The sequence below is a fragment of the Stegodyphus dumicola genome, chromosome 7 (genome assembly GCF_044657685.1).
Source record: "Stegodyphus dumicola isolate Sdum_Otavi_A_Nest chromosome 7, ASM4465768v1".
In the NCBI taxonomy this organism is placed as follows: domain Eukaryota; kingdom Metazoa; phylum Arthropoda; class Arachnida; order Araneae; family Eresidae; genus Stegodyphus; species Stegodyphus dumicola.
In genome coordinates this window covers 58,002,212-58,015,026 of record NC_140774.1, presented here as the reverse complement: position 1 = coordinate 58,015,026, position 12,815 = coordinate 58,002,212, and the positions used below count along the sequence as shown (strand labels likewise).

General features: G+C 33.1%; 1 protein-coding gene and 1 long non-coding RNA gene across 11 annotated transcripts in view; one reads left to right on the top strand and one right to left on the bottom strand.

Moving 5' to 3' along the window:
• Positions 1-12,815, bottom strand: part of LOC146996191 (uncharacterized) — a 300,697-nt gene that overhangs the window by 244,363 nt on the left and 43,519 nt on the right. For 4 of the 8 annotated variants that reach the window (XR_015042012.1, XR_015042013.1, XR_015042016.1 and 1 more), the window contains one exon: positions 10,016-10,078. The exons of the other annotated variants lie outside the window; for them this stretch is intronic. Coding sequence is in view for 1 of the 4 variants with exons in the window: in XM_085820260.1 (XP_085676386.1) it covers positions 10,016-10,078 (63 nt within the window). In the remaining 3 variants the exon portion in view is untranslated. The remainder of the gene's footprint in view (positions 1-10,015; positions 10,079-12,815) is intronic. 8 annotated transcript variants of the gene reach the window in all.
• LOC146996192 (uncharacterized) overlaps positions 1-12,815 on the top strand; it is a 65,307-nt gene that overhangs the window by 21,676 nt on the left and 30,816 nt on the right. The gene's annotated exons all lie outside the window — the stretch shown is intronic.

The following is a 12,815-nucleotide window of genomic DNA, read 5'->3' as shown; positions in this document are numbered from 1 at the left end:
CACAGCCTGAGACCTGCCTCGTCAGCTCTCTTCAGCCACTGGTACGACAATTTCAAGGCAGACCGTGTACAGACGCTTAGGGCAGATTGGTTTATATGTTCGTAGACCTGTCAGATGCGTTCCACTTACTGCAACTCACTGTCGCCTGCGGTTAGCCTGGAGTAGAGAGCATGCACTGTGGACACAGCAACAGTGGGCTTGTGTGATGTTTTCCGACGAGTCCAGGTTTAGCTTGCAGTCTGATTCTCGCCGGACTTTCATATGGAGAGCTCCAGGTATTCGTTACCACCAAGAAAGCATCATTGAACGACACCGTTACGGTGGTGTAGGAGTGCTCGTTTGGGGTGGAATTATTCTGGGTTCCAGAACTGACCTTCATGTTCAAATTGGAATCATGACAAGCCATATCTATCGGGACGTCATTCTGGAACAACATGTACATTTGTTTCGGGGTGCCATGGGCACACAATTTGTTTATGGATGACAACGCCAGTCCTCACCGTGCAAATATCGTAAGCGAATGCCTTCAATCGGAGGATATCACCCGTACAGACTGGCCAGCATTCTCACCAGACTTGAACCAGTAGAACACGTGTGGGACATGCTTGGCCGACGAGTTGCAGCCCGTCAACCTCCTTCTACATGTCTACCGGAACTTCGGAGTGCATTGCTTTTTGAGTGATGTAATATCCCCCAAGATCAGATCGATAATTTGATACTCAGATGCCTAGGCGTTGTACGGACTGTATTGCATCGTCTGGGAGACATACAATGTATTAACAATCAAACCAACCATGTAATATTGGTTTTTTGTAAATAAGTTTTTTTTTTTTTTTTTTTGGTAATTTGCTCCAGGGAGAAAAAAAAATCGCTAATTTTTTTAATAATATCAAACATATAGCATCTGTTTTTGCTCTTTACCTTTTGTTTAATAAATAAGCTTTACAAATAAGTCAAATTTGTTTTGCTTCTAACTTTTCCTTTGCCTGATTTTGCATTATCCTTAATTTATGGACATGAGTGTATAACAGCGAGTACTTTTGTGTACAGAAGCTGTCTTGAAAGCTTAGAATCTAAAATTTTAAGTTTGTATTTGTTTTTACTGAATTGTAAGTATTATAAATTCATATGTTTGGAAGCGTCCGAGTTTCAAAAATAATAAAAGTATAAATGATAAATAATAAAGCTTCAAAATAGTAAATCAAACAATCATCAAAATGTTTAGTACCTATTTAAAAATTTGGAGCTTTCTTTCAATTTTAAAGTAATTTAAAATTTAATAAATAGCTTTAAAACTCTTGCCAGTCACTGCTCATCTCAATGCATATAATAGCATTATAATTTTTTATAATAATAATGCATATTTTGTTTAATTTCATGAGGCTGAAGGAGACATTGTAAACTTATATTATGAATACGAGTCATATTTTGTAAAATTCGATGAAAGGCCATTCGAAAAACATGTATACATTGACAGAATTGCCGATATAAATAAAATATGTTATTAACAATATTAACTTCTTATTAATTAAGAAAAGGCTGCATTAAATATATTAAAAGGATCTTTTAAAATTTTTGCAGGAAATGAATTTAAGTTTCTCTTAAGTGAATGGATATTTTTATATCTTTATTACCGTATTTGCAGGCGCATAAGGCACATCCCCCTTTTTTTATACACATTTCATTATAATGAATTTACAGTATTTTAAATATAAATACAAAGTAATACTTTATACCCACAATTCATCTGGGGAAGAGCTTTTAATTTTCTTCATCAAAACCTAAACACTCATCACCATAGCTAAATGAAAAGTCACTTGAAACCTCTCCTAAATCAGCATTCGAGTCCTCATACAACAGATTGTCCTCTGTACCATCCAGTGTATTAATAATGCCACACTTCATACATGATTTAACCTCTGCCTCTGTTTTCACAGCATCCCAAGATGCTTTGACCCATTCACAAACTTTCCAAATGTTAGGCCTTCCCCTTCTTCTTGATGGTGTAACCTCAAAATTTGAAGCCTGCATCCAGCTTGCATGCTTTGTTACAGCAATTTCAACATTGTTTTTGAACCATAATTTGCCAACAAACTTAAGAAACACCAAACAGTTGAAATTTCCCACACTTAAAAGTCGTTCGCAAAAATTGCAGTTTTCATGCCAGATGCACATTTACTAAGCTCTCCGTAACTGTAATATTCCCACACATCGCAAGGAAACAAGAAAAAAATCACATAACTCCAAAAAAAGAGGAAATTTCCAGAAATTAATGCAATCAAAAACTGAGTATCGACATACAAGATGCACCTCCTTTTTTTCCCGACTTATTTTCAAAGAAAAAAAGTGCGTCTTATACACTAGAAAATTTGCTATTTAAAACTTTCTTACATTTATTGGAAAACAAATTGTTTTATATGCTTAATTTCATTCACATAACTATGCTCACTGTAGTTATTGGCTATACTAAATATTTGAATGAAGAAATGTAAGTTTTATTTGCACAAAAACTATTAGCATATGTTTTATAGCAATACACGCAAGTACACAAAAGTGATACACAAAAACTATGAGCATATAGTTTTATAGCAATTTATGAGAGCAAAGTTTTACATAAAAATGTAAATTAATCATAAACGCATCTGTTATATAATTTCAATACAATGAGATATAACAATAATCACTGAGGAAATCTGATATGATTGTGATGACTATATTCAATAATTAAAAAATTCCAAAGATTCCAGTAAGATTTTAATAACTGGAAGAGTAACTTCTTACTGGATCAATAAAACGCTTTTCTGCTGTTATCAGTTTTACTGGAGGAGATGTCTGAAATACTGCTATTGCGACATTATACTGATTAAACTAATGTAACACTGTGCGACACCCACACAGATCTTTAAAGCAGCAATTCTCAACAGGTGGTACACAAGATAAAAAATAGGTGGTAGGCAAAGAAACAAAGTTCAAAAATTCTATGAAGAAAAAAAGAACAATTGTTAGAAAATTCCTGTGATTGCACTTCCACTGAAGATTTCATAAATAACAACTTTTGGCTACACCGAAAAAAAGAATTTAAAGGCATTTCAAATAAAGCTAAATTTTTATTGCCTTTTCGCACAACCTATTTGTGTGAACAAGGATTTTCTTCCATGTTTTATTTGAAAAATAAATACAGAATAAAATTAAAAGTGGATCACACTTAAAGCTAAGTGAAATAAGGCCAGACAAAGAAATTGATCTCTCTTAAACAGGCCCAAATTTTACACTAAATTTAAGTATATAACTTAAATTTTGATAATTAAAATGGTAACCAATTCTTAATTAATATTTTTTATGTGTGCCTATTTAATACAGATAGCCAATAGCTTGTGCAAATGGCAATACATTTATTTTTTCTATTTATATTGAGAAACTGAATAAGTATTATAAAATGTACAATAATTATACTGGTTGTACTAAGGTTTTTAAATTTTTGTTTAGATGGTATGTGTTAGTCAAAAGGTTGAGAACCGCTGCTTTAAAGCAATTAAATTTATGTCACTTTGTGAAGTTATACAAAAGTCGCAGTGTGACATTAACATCATTATCGCAGCATGACTTTACTACCATACTCAAAGACAAAGAAGCAACAATAACAAAAAAAAGAAGCCAAGAGAAAAAATTGGTATCTTACCTCTCAGCCTCCACATCCACAGGGCTTGTTTGCTCACATCCTCTTCTTGGGCGCTTCGCATTCCTATAATAAACAAAAATAGGTACAATTTTATTACCGAGACCATAATAAACCACAGTGACAGTACATGCATAAAAGCACCAAACTTGGCACACACATCCATTTAAATCATAAGTTGACATCACATAAATTTAGATACTTCTAAATGCAAGTGAATTATGACTGCACATAAATTTAGATAGCTCTAAATTTTAATTTACCACTGAAATACTGGTATACTTTTTAAACTTTTTAAAAGTGCATCGAATCTATCTATTTAGAAATTGCCAGAGATGAAAAATTTGCAATAAAATTTTGACAAAGAAAAGGCATCATTCATGATTGTGTGTGATTATGACAAAGCCTCAAGGGCTATCTGCCTGTGCCTTTGTGGAGCACTTTCTAAGGGAAACTGGCTTGTATACACGTTACACATGGGGAAAACCACGAAAACGCCCAGCCCGTTCCTGGGATTCGAACCTCGGACCGACTACCAGCGTTCGGTGACTCCACCGCTCGGCCGCTGGTGGGCCTCATTCGTGATAGAAAATTAGGCTTAAACTATAGTCCAAGAACCATGAAATGAAACCATTTCATCGATAACTCAACAACTAAATGGCACCTTTAATCTTCTAGGTGTATCTACGGATTATTTCGTATTGAAAGATGGCTTTCCAAATCACGACACGCAGAATATTCTTGTCAGATTTTGATAAATACGAAATGGTTTCGAATGAATGCGGCAACTGGCAGTAGGGAAATAGCAATCAATAGAGAAAGATGTTACAGCGCGAGGTTCATAAATAAAAACCTCGTATCCAGCCACATTATCTGCCGACCTGTAGGCGATTTTCGTGCCGAAACCGAAAAATACTAAGAAGCCTTCGACCGAAAGCTTTGTGTATGCAAAAAGTTTGTGAAACAAAATTTCTTCTATAAAATAAAATGCAATTTGCACTGAACCCATGAATTACTTTTAAAGAAATTAATATCACCTAATTTACAAATAATTTCTTTTAGCATGGAATAAATACTTAAACAGGTATCTTACAATTACATGAAATAACGTAATCTTTAAAGGCATTGATGTATACAATATAAATATTTGCTTGTTATTTTATGAAATAACAGTGTCTGGGAAGCCCACTCAAATATCCTGTAGAATTTTAACAAATTATTTTATAGGATACAAATATGCATCTGTTTTTTTATGAAATATGTGAAATTCATGCAAATAAAATTAAGGATTATGAAATTTATTTTAATATAAATAACTCTGCAAAAAGAAATATTCAGGAGACTTTATTCCCCTTATTTTCCTATTATTGTCATCATAAAAAAATAATAGCATTTATCTTAAAGATAATTAGCTTATTTAAAAAATACAATCTGTAAGCACTTTCTTTAACTCGATATAAGATCCATTTATTTTAAATACTTTTCTAAAACTTTTTATAAAAAATAAGAAAATAATGTAAGCACAAACCTTGTGGTTGAAAAGTTATGCAAACCTTGGGTTCAGTACCCCTCAAATAAATAATGAAAACAATCTCAGATTTTATAGGATAAAAATTAGGTCCAAACGGGCAATTTTTTTCATTTACAGACAATCATTAGATGTTTGGGCTAATGCTACTTTGGACTAAAAGTATTTAAAAGCTACAATTTCAGACAGACTGTCTTGCACACTTAAAATACAAATGTTTTATTAATTACACTGCTTGCCTTAAAAATATGTTTCTTAATCAAAAATTTGCTAAATTTTTATAAAACATAAACTAATACTTATAAAAGAGCCTGAGGCAATTTGTTACAATTAATTAAATTGTTCAACGTTGTTTAATTAATTGTTTAGGCGGTCAGAGCCAGAACAGCTAATGAAGTTTATGAGACTGTGATATTACTTTTGGTTTTGTGAAATGAAGAATTACATAGGATACTTTCAGATTGAAGTTCTGTAGAAACAAAAAAGTAAGTACCATCCCACTTTCTGAAGCTCTTTATTTGTTTATCGACTTTTGGTAATTAAAAGGTCACTAAAGGAGATATCAGCGAAAAAACATACATTGAAAACAAAGTTAAAACAAAACGTTGCCGACAAAAATATCCAAAGAAGTGATTTGGAAGTGCTGAAGAATAAGTTTAAAGTGTTCGAGACAAAGATAAATTCCAATTTCGATTCTTTGTTCGGTTTATGTATTGAAGAAAGTGCAGTCAAAAGTCTTTAATCCGGACATCCATAATCCGGAATGATCTATAATCCGGACCTCAAAGCTACAAATTTTCCGCGCATGCGTTTACGCATATGCATAATACGTTTACGCATGCGCGTTTAATGTATAACGGACGGTATAAGCTAAGCTAAAATAATCTATTTCAGTTAATGTTGCAGATTGTGTTGTTCCTTAATCTTCTAATTGGATACGGCTTATTATTTTCTTTTAGACTATTAGAGCAATTTAATAAAAGTAAGTTGGAACTTTCGATTATGTCAAACACAATTTCCGATACTGGAGATGATGGTAATGTGAGTAGACGTTACAGCACAGGTCGCCCCAGAGTTACAGCGCCGAATAAGGACCGGTATTTGGCAGTTACTGCCAAAACAAACAGGTGGAGCACAGCCTGAGACCTGCCTCGTCAGCTCTCTTCAGCCACTGGTACGACAATTTCAAGGCAGACCGTGTACAGACGCTTAGGGCAGATTGGTTTATATGTTCGTAGACCTGTCAGATGCGTTCCACTTACTGCAACTCACTGTCGCCTGCGGTTAGCCTGGAGTAGAGAGCATGCACTGTGGACACCGCAACAGTGGGCTTGTGTGATGTTTTCCGACGAGTCCAGGTTTAGCTTGCAGTCTGATTCTCGCCGGACTTTCATATGGAGAGCTCCAGGTATTCGTTACCACCAAGAAAGCATCATTGAACGACACCGTTACGGTGGTGTAGGAGTGCTCGTTTGGGGTGGAATTATTCTGGGTTCCAGAACTGACCTTCATGTTCAAATTGGAATCATGACAAGCCATATCTATCGGGACGTCATTCTGGAACAACATGTACATTTGTTTCGGGGTGCCATGGGCACACAATTTGTTTATGGATGACAACGCCAGTCCTCACCGTGCAAATATCGTAAGCGAATGCCTTCAATCGGAGGATATCACCCGTACAGACTGGCCAGCATTCTCACCAGACTTGAACCAGTAGAACACGTGTGGGACATGCTTGGCCGACGAGTTGCAGCCCGTCAACCTCCTTCTACATGTCTACCGGAACTTCGGAGTGCATTGCTTTTTGAGTGATGTAATATCCCCCAAGATCAGATCGATAATTTGATACTCAGATGCCTAGGCGTTGTACGGACTGTATTGCATCGTCTGGGAGACATACAATGTATTAACAATCAAACCAACCATGTAATATTGGTTTTTTGTAAATAAGTTTTTTTTTTTTTTTTTTGGTAATTTGCTCCAGGGAGAAAAAAAAATCGCTAATTTTTTTAATAATATCAAACATATAGCATCTGTTTTTGCTCTTTACCTTTTGTTTAATAAATAAGCTTTACAAATAAGTCAAATTTGTTTTGCTTCTAACTTTTCCTTTGCCTGATTTTGCATTATCCTTAATTTATGGACATGAGTGTATAACAGCGAGTACTTTTGTGTACAGAAGCTGTCTTGAAAGCTTAGAATCTAAAATTTTAAGTTTGTATTTGTTTTTACTGAATTGTAAGTATTATAAATTCATATGTTTGGAAGCGTCCGAGTTTCAAAAATAATAAAAGTATAAATGATAAATAATAAAGCTTCAAAATAGTAAATCAAACAATCATCAAAATGTTTAGTACCTATTTAAAAATTTGGAGCTTTCTTTCAATTTTAAAGTAATTTAAAATTTAATAAATAGCTTTAAAACTCTTGCCAGTCACTGCTCATCTCAATGCATATAATAGCATTATAATTTTTTATAATAATAATGCATATTTTGTTTAATTTCATGAGGCTGAAGGAGACATTGTAAACTTATATTATGAATACGAGTCATATTTTGTAAAATTCGATGAAAGGCCATTCGAAAAACATGTATACATTGACAGAATTGCCGATATAAATAAAATATGTTATTAACAATATTAACTTCTTATTAATTAAGAAAAGGCTGCATTAAATATATTAAAAGGATCTTTTAAAATTTTTGCAGGAAATGAATTTAAGTTTCTCTTAAGTGAATGGATATTTTTATATCTTTATTACCGTATTTGCAGGCGCATAAGGCACATCCCCCTTTTTTTATACACATTTCATTATAATGAATTTACAGTATTTTAAATATAAATACAAAGTAATACTTTATACCCACAATTCATCTGGGGAAGAGCTTTTAATTTTCTTCATCAAAACCTAAACACTCATCACCATAGCTAAATGAAAAGTCACTTGAAACCTCTCCTAAATCAGCATTCGAGTCCTCATACAACAGATTGTCCTCTGTACCATCCAGTGTATTAATAATGCCACACTTCATACATGATTTAACCTCTGCCTCTGTTTTCACAGCATCCCAAGATGCTTTGACCCATTCACAAACTTTCCAAATGTTAGGCCTTCCCCTTCTTCTTGATGGTGTAACCTCAAAATTTGAAGCCTGCATCCAGCTTGCATGCTTTGTTACAGCAATTTCAACATTGTTTTTGAACCATAATTTGCCAACAAACTTAAGAAACACCAAACAGTTGAAATTTCCCACACTTAAAAGTCGTTCGCAAAAATTGCAGTTTTCATGCCAGATGCACATTTACTAAGCTCTCCGTAACTGTAATATTCCCACACATCGCAAGGAAACAAGAAAAAAATCGCATAACTCCAAAAAAAGAGGAAATTTCCAGAAATTAATGCAATCAAAAACTGAGTATCGACATACAAGATGCACCTCCTTTTTTTCCCGACTTATTTTCAAAGAAAAAAAGTGCGTCTTATACACTAGAAAATTTGCTATTTAAAACTTTCTTACATTTATTGGAAAACAAATTGTTTTATATGCTTAATTTCATTCACATAACTATGCTCACTGTAGTTATTGGCTATACTAAATATTTGAATGAAGAAATGTAAGTTTTATTTGCACAAAAACTATTAGCATATGTTTTATAGCAATACACGCAAGTACACAAAAGTGATACACAAAAACTATGAGCATATAGTTTTATAGCAATTTATGAGAGCAAAGTTTTACATAAAAATGTAAATTAATCATAAACGCATCTGTTATATAATTTCAATACAATGAGATATAACAATAATCACTGAGGAAATCTGATATGATTGTGATGACTATATTCAATAATTAAAAAATTCCAAAGATTCCAGTAAGATTTTAATAACTGGAAGAGTAACTTCTTACTGGATCAATAAAACGCTTTTCTGCTGTTATCAGTTTTACTGGAGGAGATGTCTGAAATACTGCTATTGCGACATTATACTGATTAAACTAATGTAACACTGTGCGACACCCACACAGATCTTTAAAGCAGCAATTCTCAACAGGTGGTACACAAGATAAAAAATAGGTGGTAGGCAAAGAAACAAAGTTCAAAAATTCTATGAAGAAAAAAAGAACAATTGTTAGAAAATTCCTGTGATTGCACTTCCACTGAAGATTTCATAAATAACAACTTTTGGCTACACCGAAAAAAAGAATTTAAAGGCATTTCAAATAAAGCTAAATTTTTATTGCCTTTTCGCACAACCTATTTGTGTGAACAAGGATTTTCTTCCATGTTTTATTTGAAAAATAAATACAGAATAAAATTAAAAGTGGATCACACTTAAAGCTAAGTGAAATAAGGCCAGACAAAGAAATTGATCTCTCTTAAACAGGCCCAAATTTTACACTAAATTTAAGTATATAACTTAAATTTTGATAATTAAAATGGTAACCAATTCTTAATTAATATTTTTTATGTGTGCCTATTTAATACAGATAGCCAATAGCTTGTGCAAATGGCAAAACATTTATTTTTTCTATTTATATTGAGAAACTGAATAAGTATTATAAAATGTACAATAATTATACTGGTTGTACTAAGGTTTTTAAATTTTTGTTTAGATGGTATGTGTTAGTCAAAAGGTTGAGAACCGCTGCTTTAAAGCAATTAAATTTATGTCACTTTGTGAAGTTATACAAAAGTCGCAGTGTGACATTAACATCATTATCGCAGCATGACTTTACTACCATACTCAAAGACAAAGAAGCAACAATAACAAAAAAAAGAAGCCAAGAGAAAAAATTGGTATCTTACCTCTCAGCCTCCACATCCACAGGGCTTGTTTGCTCACATCCTCTTCTTGGGCGCTTCGCATTCCTATAATAAACAAAAATAGGTACAATTTTATTACCGAGACCATAATAAACCACAGTGACAGTACATGCATAAAAGCACCAAACTTGGCACACACATCCATTTAAATCATAAATTGACATCACATAAATTTAGATACTTCTAAATGCAAGTGAATTATGACTGCACATAAATTTAGATAGCTCTAAATTTTAATTTACCACTGAAATACTGGTATACTTTTTAAACTTTTTAAAAGTGCATCGAATCTATCTATTTAGAAATTGCCAGAGATGAAAAATTTGCAATAAAATTTTGACAAAGAAAAGGCATCATTCATGATTGTGTGTGATTATGACAAAGCCTCAAGGGCTATCTGCCTGTGCCTTTGTGGAGCACTTTCTAAGGGAAACTGGCTTGTATACACGTTACACATGGGGAAAACCACGAAAACGCCCAGCCCGTTCCTGGGATTCGAACCTCAGACCGACTACCAGCGTTCGGTGACTCCACCGCTCGGCCGCTGGTGGGCCTCATTCGTGATAGAAAATTAGGCTTAAACTATAGTCCAAGAACCATGAAATGAAACCATTTCATCGATAACTCAACAACTAAATGGCACCTTTAATCTTCTAGGTGTATCTACGGATTATTTCGTATTGAAAGATGGCTTTCCAAATCACGACACGCAGAATATTCTTGTCAGATTTTGATAAATACGAAATGGTTTCGAATGAATGCGGCAACTGGCAGTAGGGAAATAGCAATCAATAGAGAAAGATGTTACAGCGCGAGGTTCATAAATAAAAACCTCGTATCCAGCCACATTATCTGCCGACCTGTAGGCGATTTTCGTGCCGAAACCGAAAAATACTAAGAAGCCTTCGACCGAAAGCTTTGTGTATGCAAAAAGTTTGTGAAACAAAATTTCTTCTATAAAATAAAATGCCATTTGCACTGAACCCATGAATTACTTTTAAAGAAATTAATATCACCTAATTTACAAATAATTTCTTTTAGCATGGAATAAATACTTAAACAGGTATCTTACAATTACATGAAATAACGTAATCTTTAAAGGCATTGATGTATACAATATAAATATTTGCTTGTTATTTTATGAAATAACAGTGTCTGGGAAGCCCACTCAAATATCCTGTAGAATTTTAACAAATTATTTTATAGGATACAAATATGCATCTGTTTTTTTATGAAATATGTGAAATTCATGCAAATAAAATTAAGGATTATGAAATTTATTTTAATATAAATAACTCTGCAAAAAGAAATATTCAGGAGACTTTATTCCCCTTATTTTCCTATTATTGTCATCATAAAAAAATAATAGCATTTATCTTAAAGATAATTAGCTTATTTAAAAAATACAATCTGTAAGCACTTTCTTTAACTCGATATAAGATCCATTTATTTTAAATACTTTTCTAAAACTTTTTATAAAAAATAAGAAAATAATGTAAGCACAAACCTTGTGGTTGAAAAGTTATGCAAACCTTGGGTTCAGTACCCCTCAAATAAATAATGAAAACAATCTCAGATTTTATAGGATAAAAATTAGGTCCAAACAGGCAATTTTTTTCATTTACAGACAATCATTAGATGTTTGGGCTAATGCTACTTTGGACTAAAAGTATTTAAAAGCTACAATTTCAGACAGACTGTCTTGCACACTTAAAATACAAATGTTTTATTAATTACACTGCTTGCCTTAAAAATATGTTTCTTAATCAAAAATTTGCTAAATTTTTATAAAACATAAACTACTACTTATAAAAGAGCCTGAGGCAATTTGTTACAATTAATTAAATTGTTCAACGTTGTTTAATTAATTGTTTAGGCGGTCAGAGCCGGAACAGCTAATGAAGTTTATGAGACTGTGATATTACTTTCGGTTTTGTGAAATGAAGAATTACATAGGATACTTTCAGATTGAAGTTCTGTAGAAACAAAAAAGTAAGTACCATCCCACTTTCTGAAGCTCTTTATTTGTTTATTGACTTTTGGTAATTAAAAGGTCACTAAAGGAGATATCAGCGAAAAAACATACATTGAAAACAAAGTTAAAACAAAACGTTGCCGACAAAAATATCCAAAGAAGTGATTTGGAAGTGCTGAAGAATAAGTTTAAAGTGTTCGAGACAAAGATAAATTCCAATTTCGATTCTTTGTTCGGGTTATGTATTGAAGAAAGTGCAGTCAAAAGTCTTTAATCCGGACATCCATAATCCGGAATGATCTATAATCCGGACCTCAAAGCTACAAATTTTCCGCGCATGCGTTTACGCATATGCATAATACGTTTACGCATGCGCGTTTAATGTATAACGGACGGTACAAGCTAAGCTAAAATAATCTATTTCAGTTAATGTTGCAGATTGTGTTGTTCCTTAATCTTCTAATTGGATACGGCTTATTATTTTCTTTTAGACTCTTAGAGCAATTTAATAAAAGTAAGTTGGAACTTTCGATTATGTCAAACACAATTTCCGATACTGGAGCTGCAAAGAATCTACAAAGGGAAAGCATGTTTCGATGTCCATCAAACAAAAAGTGGAATTGCTGCAAAAAATGGATAAAGGCATATCCTTTGTTTCTCTAACCATTCCAAAATCTGTTTATCAATTTCAAGCTGCTCTGCGGGGGGGGGACGTCACGGCGTGCAATGAACTGGAAATTGATCTCTCAGCACTATCATCATCTTCATGGCAGATGTTTTTATTTTAATCGGCTTATAATTCCTTAT